This window comes from Sinocyclocheilus anshuiensis, unplaced genomic scaffold (assembly GCF_001515605.1).
Source record: "Sinocyclocheilus anshuiensis isolate Anshui unplaced genomic scaffold, SAMN03320099.WGS_v1.1 scaffold842, whole genome shotgun sequence".
Lineage (NCBI taxonomy): Eukaryota > Metazoa > Chordata > Actinopteri > Cypriniformes > Cyprinidae > Sinocyclocheilus > Sinocyclocheilus anshuiensis.
The window spans coordinates 29,135-41,114 of record NW_015536509.1 but is presented as its reverse complement, the minus strand read 5'-3'; the positions used below and the strand labels follow the sequence as shown (position 1 = coordinate 41,114).

Genomic DNA, 11,980 nt, shown 5'->3' with positions numbered 1-11,980 from the left:
AAGCAAATATTCAGTAAGGTTTCCTTATATGAAACCAAAGTGTCAGGGACATGTGGTCACTTGATGAAACATAATTAATGGTATTGTTGAAGCAGAAATAATAATAAACTGAAAATTAGATATTGGCAATTAACTGTAATAAGTTTAGGATGAAGTAGTAAAATTGGCCTACTAAACTGAAATAAACTAAAATGCCAAATAAAAACATTTGTATAAAATTATTAAAACACATTAAAATTAAATTGAAAAAATAAAATAATAAAATGCATTCAAAATGTACTTTATTTGAAATACAATACATATAGGTAGGCCTTCGTAATGACATAATTACTGCCCACAAAAAATATCCAGTCAGAAATTACAGTGAGAATCTTATTGAAATGACTGTGCTTTCTATTGTAAATGTCAGGTTGTATATGCTTACTCCTTACATGTCAATCATTATGACGACAAGGGGGTTTTTAAGGTATGCATAAGCAGTTCTTTTCACCTGAACATGGTTTCCCACGAGAACAACAGAACAACAGCATCTGTGGCTTTTCAGGTTTCAAAAATAATACGACATACAGACACACATATCTGTCAATGAACCATGTTTTCTTTTTTGTGGGACTACAAAGAGATGTACAGCATTGCTAAAAAGTTGTGTAAAGCAAGATAATGAAAGACCAATATAGACTATAGTTATCTATTAAACTGCTGTATGCCACCTGCTCAGCCAGAAGCCGTGAAACTGCAGATGTGAGTAATACAGCTATCTACACATAGACTATCAAAGTGAATTTAAAACAAACATTAAACACAGGATAATGCACCAGCAGTCCTTCATATTCTGTTCATTCATCATAGAGCAGGTAAAAACTTAACCAGTCACCAGAGATTTAATCAGTTCATTCAACAGCATGAATTTATTTCAGTGCTAGTATTTAAAAGCATTCAATGTACAGACCATACCTTCTGATATGACTCAACTGATTCTGACCATGTCAAATTATATCAGAATATCAGAAATAATCAAATATCAAACTGTGTATGAAATGGGTCTGCCTACATTATCTGTCAGTCATGTATATTATTACTGTGTAGTATTACATTCCTATAAAGCCACATTTATAGGACTACACACATGCTATATATTGTTAAACTTCATAATTGCAGTATTCTAAAAATATACATCAAGTGTTAATATGCTCCTTCACTTTTCCTTATACAATTGTAAGCTTATCACATGGCATCTCTTCATGCTCACTGGCTTCCTCTTGTTTACATGAAATCCAGTATAATTGTGTTTTTAAATGAATGGTAAAAGCAGCTTTTGCGCACATCAGGGCCATACTCAGGGCAGTTGACTACAAAACGCTGCCCAAGCAACTCTACAGGAAGTGATGAACTTTCACTTTAGCCAGGACATTTGTAGAGCCTTCATCAATAGTTCTTCATCATTAAAATCTCTGAAAAATAAAAAAAAAGGTTTAAATATGCTACATGCATAGAGATATATTTATATATATTATATAAATATATATTAAATACACATATTTATATATAGATAGATAGATAGATACAGAGATACAGATATAGTGTAGGGTGTGGGCGGCATAAAGTAAAATGGGATGGATCGAAATTGCGACCAAGACATCTGAACAGAAACTGTTACTTTAACAGATCCGATAATATTTAATGTACGTGATATGATCCAGGTTTTAATGTAAACACTGTCTGATTATGATGTCCTGCTGGAGAACTCGCTTTTACAATGAATGAGACACTTACTGAGCAAAACCAGTAGGCTGACTTATAACCTCGAAACAAAGGCACACAAAAAAATCCACGCACAGGAAGAATGCACAAATACACAAACATTGTGCAGGATGTGTAATGCAAAAATGAACCAATACATTCATAAATGCATCTGTAGATTTGGCTAAATGTGAATTTTAGTTTTTAGGCAAGAATTTTCATTTCAATTCATCACTACAGAAACTATTTTGAAAGCCCCTATTCATATGCATAGAATTTATCCTAAAGACATGAAATGTAAATAAATGCAATGCTGTTATAGATTACAGAAGTATAGATTCCGGTCAGCAGTATCTTTTTGTGACTAACATGTTTGGGAAATATCTTTTTTTTTTCTTAGGGCTATACCATTACTTTCAGACTGGGACTTTTTGATTCATTACACAGGACCGTGAAAATATGAAGAGAATTAGGATCTGTGGATCCCCAATTCTCATGCCGACCACACATTGCTGTTTTGTGAGGCAGTCATGTGACCATTGGATATCCATTACACCTGAACAATATCTCACTGTGCTTCCATCAGCTTGTCATGCATGTGCTGCTCTCTGTTGCTTAGCACAGAGGAAGTAGTGTGTGCATCCTCTGTGTGTGTGTGTGTGTGTGTGAGACAGAGAGGTGGGGGAGAGAATTAAAAACAGAGGTAAGAGCGATGGAAAATGTCTGTATGTGTGATGGTATAAATATGTATGTGAGCCAAAAAAAAAGCATGTAGCTGAAGAGAAAGCAGTCTTAACATTATTAATTTGCCTAGTAATACAGAGGAGACCTTTAAATGCTATCAGTGAAGAGACTTATAATTGCCTAATCTGTTGACTGACAATTTTACTGGTTAACTGATTCAGCTAATTTACAGCCTCACTTTAGTCTGATTTACTGAGAGTTCGTGACCATGGTTTGAAGATGATTGCAACAAACTTGACCTAGTTGGGTATTTTTTTTATACAAAATGTAGGAAGTGTGAAATGATGTTTACTCCTTGTTTGAAGGGTTTTTGTCTATTGTGGTGTAAATAACAAGCTCATGGCTTGTATGAATCAATTATATGAATCAAATCTGAGGTGAATGACATTATTTCATCATCATCATCTCAAACAAACGTAGGGAAAATGCTAATCTGTGCTGAACAGAAGAAGAGTGCTTGAGTAGCTTTTCTAAAATCTATTATTTAGCACTGTAAGTTACATGATAAAGCACTTGGTTCACCCAAAAAAATTACATTTTGAAAATGTACAAATCCTCAGGCCATTTATATCAGAACAGATTCAGAGAAATTTAACATTACATCAGTTGCTCACCAATGGATCCTCTGCAGTGAATGGGTGCCGTCAGAATGAGAGTTCAAACAGCTGCTAAAAACAACACAATAATCCACACGACTCCAGTCCCTCAATTAATGTCTTGTGAAGTGAAAAGCTGCATGTTTGTAATAAACAAATCCATCATTAGGATGTTTTTAACTTCAAACTGTTGCTTCTGGCTAAAATATAAGTCCTCTGTCCATAAAATTGCATTCTCCAGTCATCTCATCTGAATCAGTCAATCATTTAACATCACAAGGTGTTAATCGATTAACTGGATTATTGTGATGCTTTTATCTGCTGTTCAGGCCTGAGGGTGAGTACATTTTTAGCAAATTTTCATGTTGTGGTGAACTATTCCTTTAAATTCCTTTAAAACAAATCTTACAGGAGATCTATAGTTTTTTGTGTACTGGTGGGCAAATGAATTGTAAGTACATATGGGGAAATGGGGTATACTATGTTAATAGGTTCATAAATAAAGGTTATTGGTCTTGTTTAGTGCTTTTTGCTTTCATAATATCCCACCTAAAACATAACTTAACCCTTTAACTGACATCACAACTGTACAGTAGACCTTAATTTGAGAGGGAATAAATCTGTCAAAAGGAGGAGATGAGAGAGCAATCTTTCCACAGCTATACTGCCCCACTTCTGTGTCTGTGTTAGTTTACATTTACATTATTATATGAAATCACCTACTACAGTCAGCCATTGAATACTATGGGCCTAAAAATGCGCAATTTTCTTTCAGTTATACCTTTTTTATTATATAGATGTCATATATTTATTTTTATTTATTTACATGTATTTTCATTTAACTAACACACCTCTAAGAATGAAAATACCTGTATGTGCAATAAGCAAATAAATAAACAAACAATCATGGGTGTAGCCTACACATGATAATTATTTCAATAATCATATATTTTAAAAAGAATATCATTAATTTCATGAATATCAAGGACTTTTGTCAAGGTTAATCCATTTGACCTAATCAATATGTGCCTATTCATAAAATGTGATATTTTTCATATTTACATCACAAAGTATAGTATGCAAAAATGTTTATGTAAATGTAAAAAAAAACGACTTGTACCTTCACTGCAGTACTGCTTGTAGGCTACTTAGAGGCTACTTATACTAAAACTGCTTACGTAAGGGAAAGTTCACCCAAAAATGGAAATTGTGTCATCATTTAGTCACCCTCAAGTTGCAAACCTATGAGATTATTTCTTCTGTTGAGCACAAAAGAAGATATTTTGCAGAATGTTGGTAACCAAACAGTTAAATGTGGAATTTTCTTTCCGGTATACCTTTTTATTATATAGATGTATTGATGTAATATGTATGTAATAATGTATATATTATATATTAGATGTAATAATGTATATATTATTATATAGATTTTTTATTCATTTTATTTATTTCTATTTATTTATTTTCATTTAACTTTTTGATACACAATACCCTGTTGGGGCAACTTAATGGCTGCACTTTGTTCTGCACTATGTTCCACCACTTTAAGACAAATGGATTAGTTGTGTTTTCATATTCAAGAGATTATAAGCTAGATGCAACTTTTTTGGGGGTTGCATCGAATGTTCTTCGACTTTTATGCATAATAAATTTGTTTATGAATAAAGATTGATCTGTTGAAAGCTATTTTGAATTAGATGCCAAATGCTCTCCTCCTATTCAAATTTGACATTGAAAGGGTGCATACTATTCAAGAGATTATAAGCTAGATGCAACTTTTTTGGGGGTTGCATCGAATGTTCTTCGACTTTTATGCATAATAAATTTGTTTATGAATAAAGATTGATCTGTTGAAAGCCGTTATTTTGAGTTAGATGCCAAATGTTCTCCTCCTATTCAAATTTGACATTAAAGGTATGCATACAACATATTTGCCCACCGGCAACTATAGTTGCCGCACATTCAAATATGATTTTCAAGAAAAGAAAAAAAACCTGTGGAAAATAAATGCAGAACATGTTCACATAGGACACTATTAACATGACTATACGCATGAAACAAATCAGAAAAATTTGGGTTTGCACAAATGGGTTAACAGAAGTGTAGTATATAAACAGAGTAGTGCCAAAGTAATACTTTAGCTTACATCATCAGAGTCTTTTAGTAGCACTGCATCATCATGGCCTAAATTAGTCTGCTCAAAGTCTCATTTCAAAATGAGTAATATGCAGGCAGAGGCATCCCCCTGAGAGCTCTAGAAATAGACAGATCCATACACAATGCTGCAGCTAGTCCTAGATCAAGGAAGTAGGTTACTCTATTACTCTAACCTTTGCAGCACTCTATTGTATATAGTGATGCTAATACTGCTAAGAGAACTTGGCCTATTTCCATTAAGCCACCGCACACTAAGCAAGAGCTTTTGTACAGTTATTGGTCAGAATAATGGTCGCATGGAGATGAATCTTCAGTTTTGTTTAATTTTGGAAGTGCTAACAGTTTTGTATTTGGAAAATCCAGGTGGGTTCATTGTCTTGTGCAACACAGACAATGAGGCATTTAATCAGCTAATGTGAAGAGCCTAATCTAACTCCTCCTTTACAAAGAGGAGCCAAAGCCATACATAAGCCATCACATTATGCTCAAATGAGGGCGCTCCTCTTGAATAAACAAAGAACAGAATACAATCTCCTGAAAATTTACCCATGGTAGATTAAAAATGGATCCTGCAGTGGGGGCTTTACTGGAAGGCTGCCCTGACCACCCTGTCGCTCAGGGGCTGGGTGGGTCTGAAGTTGTCCCCCAGCATCCCATCATTGCCTTCTAGAAGCTCTGCTCCTTTAATATGGGACCTGAGACGACGAAACTCCTCAATCTGGGGCAGAGAAAAGTGTTGAATGTTAGTTGAAAGAAGGCCAGCATTCACCTGTGTACTGTCTGACCTCGTGTTTCCATACAGCAGTGGGTGGGTTAGATGTGAGCCAAAATTAACTCTTTCCACAGTGTGCATTGATGGAAAAATTGAGAATATTTACTGACTATAAATAATTTATTACCATTTATTCAATTTATTTTGCATTACTGTATATTTATTACAATATTTTTGTCCATTTTTGGAACAAAGATGAATTAAACTCAAGTAAATGAACAAATTAATCATTAATAATGAATTGTATAACTAATATATTCAACCTTGTTTAGATACATACAGTAGACTCACATTAAATGGCAGTGTAGGTACTATATAGGAAACCTCAACTGCTTGATTGATATACCATAGAAAAATGTAAATTACATTGTTACCTAACAGTATATCATAAAGGTTTATAGTACATGCTACTTAACTTGCATATATACAGTATAGCTACACTATATAATTTTATACAAACACACACACACATTCATATAAACTGATGTACATGATATAGCAAATCTCAACTACCTGTTTTTTATTTCCTTGCAAAATGTAACTATATTATCACCCAGCTCTTATGTCCAACATTATTCGCATACATACAGTATACTCACGTAAAAGCGATATATAGCAAATCTCAACTGCTTGTATTGTCACAAGATGTAAACTACATTTTCGACCAGCCCTAATCTGCTAAATGTGACTACAAGGCATAAAGTTAAGATATTATGAACATTAACATTTTGACTTTCTGTGAAGCTGCTTTGAATGTGTTTTGTGAAAAGTGCTATATAAATAAATTTGACTTGACTTGACAAACAGGGCAGAAAACTGGTAAGTAACTCCATTCTTTTACTTACTCATGGGTGAGTGTTGAATGTGGACCCTGTGTGTGAGCTTTTTTGGAAACATGATGAAGCAAGAGTATTTTCTTGTCTATTTTCTCCTCTTCGCTATTATTTATCCATTGTAACTTCTTATTATAATAGTCTGAAGTGTTTATTTGAAGTCATAACATAAGCAGGGTCATACACTATATAAGTAGGGGATAACATATCAGTGTTGCATTTTGACTTAATCCAAGAAGGAAACAATTTATATCAAAAATGTTATTATAGTCATCAAACACAGACAAGACCCTGACCTGCTTTCATGTTTGACCTCATAATCAATATATGACTGGCCTTTACTTGAAAGTACCCCTGCTCTGCCAGTCATTGAGATCAAAGATAAAGCAGTTGCAAACAAACAGCGTATATTGTTCTTCAACTTATGATGTATATCACTGTGGTAAACCCCAGTCTGTTCAAGTCACGTCAAGTTTGTTTCTGATTTCCCGTTTTATGCATTAATATATATTAGTGTTCTGAGAGATGATGAAACATTATGCACTACTTTAAAGGTTTGGGGTCAGCAAGATTTTGATATTTGAATGAAATGTTTTTAATCAGCAAAGACACGTCGAATTGAACTGATGAATTGAAAAATGGCAGAAAGACATTAATAATGTTACAAAAGATTTGGTTTCAAATAAATGCTGTTATTTTCTTTCTAAACATAAAATAAAACATAAAATATTACTGTTTTTTACGATAAATACATTCAGTCTGAAGAGGATAAGAGACTCAAAAAAATTTTTTTTTTTAAAATCACAGTACACAGTAGTGAAATTTATACACAGTAGTGATTTATGGAGGGGACAATATTTGTTTTTAGTGAACTTCCAAGTTTAATTAATCAGCATAGGAACATGTTATATTGGTAAACAATAAACTTGGTTAAGGTATTTAACTGACAAAATTATTTGGCAATAAAAAAAGGCTACTACTTCTCATGGAATACGGGTTTTACTTTACTATGCCAAAAACTGCATAGAAAAACAAAAAGCTCACAGTAAATGAAGTATACATTGACTATAATAAAATAAATTATTAATATGACTAATATTTTGATATTGGCTCTCCCTTGTATTTGTTTGTGCATTCCTCAATAAGCATGTTTCTATGCATTATCACAAATAAGAGGATTGAAATGCAGAGCACACACAAAAGTTTTACTCTCTCCAAACACAGCTGCTTAGAAAATCTACATAACATCAATATGTTTGAATAAAGGGCAAAGATAGCAATTTTCCTAGGTCAGGCACTTTTGGCCACTACTATATATTACTATACTATATTACATACATACTTGAGTAATAATAATATTTAACAATAGTTGTTGATGTGTTACCTGCATCTGAGAGATGGTAAGGGGGTAACGGTAAAGAATCCAGGTGACGTTCTCACTACAGGGCGGTGTGGTTAAAGAGCCCTCATACACCCAGTAATCTCTTAAGAGAGGATCTGAGGAGGTAGACAAACCAACGGAGGCACTGGTAACCTTTAACTAGCATATACCAAGATGTTGTTAGCAAAGGTAAAATATCAAAACATGCAAATAAAACACAAATATCAGTATAATAGATTCAAAATAAATTATTTACCAGGCAGTAATGTGTTGGGGTTAAAACATGGAATTATTTTTGTCTTTCCCTGTACACATAAAAAATACATTTTAGGTCACAAGGGTATGAGTCATAGTCTTTTTGGCTATAGTCTCTAGTGAGCCAGCTCTTCTACTCACCTTATACTGCAGGTCCTGCAGGACGTCTGAGATGGCCTTCAGCCCAAGATGTTCCTTCCCAATCTGCATAGAACAAATAAGAGCACCAATGTCAGCTGAGCATGATATACTGCAAGAAGACTAGAGACAAAAAAAAATCAGCCTTTCTCTTGAAAGGCTTTCTATATTTACACCACTGATACCATGTTTATTTACATAACCCTATTGAGTACTTCTGTAGCCGTCATGACCTTCAATATGTGGGCAAGTCAAATGTGATACCTGCACAAATAGGGCGATGATGAGGATGCCCTTTTTCTTGCCCATGGCCTCCTCCACGCTGTTGAATAATGTGGAGTTCCAGTGGATTAGATGAAGCTGTGAGAGATATTTATTACTAATTGAGTGATCTGCAATAAACTGAACTCTGAAATGAACATATACAAAGTATGCCAAATCATAAAGTTGATGATACTTTTATGCCAATTCCGTGTTCGGACTGGTTTGACTCGCAATTGTGCCAACAACTTGAGGAAATGCGATATGGTAAGAGGTTGACAAACATGGTAACATGTTGAGAACGGGTCCTTATCTTTCTCCTTGTGTACAGAAGACCAGGAGCAGGAGAGCAGGTGTCAGGAACAGGTGATATGAATAGATCACTTGATGATAAATCCCTCACTTGAGCATGTGGTCTTGTTGTTTTTGACATGGATTGATGTCCCAGTTTATGGTTTTGTAGCTAAAAAAGGCTTCCTTCCTTATAAGTCAAATAGATATAGCAGCTGACGTGCTGGTGTTGCCTGCATGGCTTATGCAGTGTGGATATTGTGACCTGTTAATATAGGCCCCAAAATAAATATGTGCTGTTTATGTGTGTGGTGTGAAGCAGGCTTGTTTTAGTCTGTCCCTCAAACATCAGAAAGGATGAGTAAGTGAGAGGACCAACAAGAGCAAATGCTGATACGGAGTGACACTGACCTCCATAGGAAAAGCCTTGAAGTTGACAGTGTGTTCAGATCCCCTCTGGTTCTCTCTCCCCCAGTGGAAGCGCACCTCGCTCAGTTCATACTCATGGTCACTAGGGAGCGGGCCCCCAGTCACAACTGAGACAGGATTACAAAGGACACAGGAAAGAGAACAGGATGAAATGACACAAAACAAGCTCACTGTGCATAGCCAGTATATCACAGACAGCAGATTTATGTCATTTAACCTCTCTGTGACCAAGAAAAGCAAAACATCTTGTGATGCCACTTTTGTGATCTTTGTTAAAGAGATAGTTCAGCCTAAAATGAAATGTTATGTTCCAAATAGTGGGCAACCATTAAATCGATAAATCCATAGCAGATATAATGCCTGATATTTGCCGTTTTTTAATTAGAAAATTAAAGTATTTGTAAAAACTACTATAATAAGATTACAGTATCAAGAAGTTGCTAACATATAAATCTGATATTTTTTACATGAAAAAAAAAGAAATTATGTAGCTCATTACCTGTCAAACTTAAAAATCACCAAAAAGCACCATAAAACTAGTCCATCCAGGCGGTTCTAGGGGCCAGTGCCCACCTGCCAACAAGCTTGGCCCCCCCTTTGACCCCCCTTAATTTGGAATCATATCACACCAAACAATTTTGGGTGAAATGCGCAGTTTGTCCTGTAAACTATGCGTATAAAAAAAGAAAAACATCACCAGCAGCTAAATTCAAATCTGCGTTCGCTGGCTGGCACAGAGCCAGAGACACGCACGTTTTTAAAGCGCTGCGCATTATAACCAATCCCATACTATTATGTTGAGTTTATGAATACAAAGACCAATCAGAGGCGTTCAGATGAGTCACCGCTGAAACACGCTGTTTCGTCACTGCGCGCGCTGGCTGACTGAAATCTCTGGCTAATTATCTCATCAGAAACAACAAAGTGAAGATGTACGAATGTAAGTAAGATATTAATTTTACAGTGTAAACAGCTTTAGAGATTATTATGGGAGTTTTTGAGAGTGCTTGAATTCGCTGGACTGAAGTGAAAATGTTCTTTGATAGTGTAAACGTTCTTTGCTCAGATTTTGTACAATGAATTTGGTATAGCCTAATTAGTAACTTACAATGTTTTTATTAACTTCACATTAAATACAAAGTCAGTCGTATTAAATATATTTAATAGTATGACACTACCCTGCTGAATAAAACATGGTTATATGTAATGGTTTTACTGGTTATACTGGGACTTATATTGGTTTTACTGGAAACTGTAATGGACCCTGTTGGCCTCTACTGGTAAATAGGTTGCCTTTTATTGGTGGCTTGTTAAAACCAATCAATCCTAATGGGATATGTCCTAAAACACACTACAGAAAACCATTTTTAATGGTTTTAATGGTTAAAAATTGATTGTTTGTAATGTTATTTGTTGTGGAAATCATTACAATTTTCTGTGATGGTTTTATTTTTTATTTTTTTGTTGTTGTTTTTTCAGTAGAGACATAAGCCTATATCTGTTTGTGGCTGCTGTGTGTCATATGACATATTTTAGTTGACATTGTTATAGATTACATCTAGATTGCAGCGATACATGACATGGTGAAAAATTACTGAATGAATAATAGGCTACTTAAAGTAGTTTAAGATAAATTTTAAAATTGTGCCCCCTAAAAGCACAAGTGGCCCCTGTCTGGCCCCCCCAGTTACTGTGGTCTAGAATCGCCCCTGAGTCCATCTGACCAGTGTTTTTAGTATAATTGAGATACAGTTTTTGTATTCTAAGCTCTAATTCTAAATTAATTAATTTTGTTTTTTTTGTTGCTTTTATGTCTATATAGTTTTTATTAATTTTTATTTCAGTTTGTAATTTTAGTACATCAAGTTAAACTAAATGGAAATGAGAAATTCTGCCTTTTAAACTAGCTGAAATAAAATAAGTTTGTTTTTTTGTATTTTATTTTATATCAGTTAACATTTTTCTTTATTTCAAGTAAAAAAAAAAAGTATGGTTTTAGTTAAAGGGGTCATATGATTTTGCTAAAAAGAACATTATTTTGTGTATTTGGTGTAATGAAATGTGTTTATGCGGTTTAAAGTTCAAAAAACACATTATTTTCCACATACTGTACATTATTGTTTCTCCTCTATGCCCTGCCTTTTTGAAACGCGTCAATTTTTACAAAGCTCATCGGTCTGAAAAAGCGAGGTGTGCTGTGATTGGCCAGCTATCCAATGCGTTGTGATTGGCCGAATACCTCAAGCGTGAGACACATACTCACATACTGTTGATGCCGTGTCCCGGCCGGAGCGACGAGACAAAAACATTAAAACCCATTACAAACGAGGCATTTGTTGCATCCAGTGGGGACATAATTACTGATTATAATGACTTATACTGT

The 11,980-nt window shown here is 34.6% G+C and overlaps 1 protein-coding gene across 1 annotated transcript in view; it reads right to left on the bottom strand.

The window, feature by feature from the left end:
• Window positions 1-311: 311 nt before the first annotated feature.
• Window positions 312-11,980, bottom strand: part of LOC107691405 (carbonic anhydrase-related protein-like) — a 14,454-nt gene continuing 2,785 nt past the window's right edge. Inside the window, exons 3-9 of the mRNA XM_016489981.1 lie at window positions 9,580-9,704; window positions 8,881-8,976; window positions 8,620-8,682; window positions 8,480-8,528; window positions 8,227-8,339; window positions 5,784-5,955; window positions 312-1,451 (exon numbers count right to left, since the gene is read on the bottom strand). Coding sequence (XP_016345467.1) covers window positions 5,821-5,955; window positions 8,227-8,339; window positions 8,480-8,528; window positions 8,620-8,682; window positions 8,881-8,976; window positions 9,580-9,704 — 581 coding nt within the window. The 3' untranslated portion in view covers window positions 312-1,451; window positions 5,784-5,820. The remainder of the gene's footprint in view (window positions 1,452-5,783; window positions 5,956-8,226; window positions 8,340-8,479; window positions 8,529-8,619; window positions 8,683-8,880; window positions 8,977-9,579; window positions 9,705-11,980) is intronic.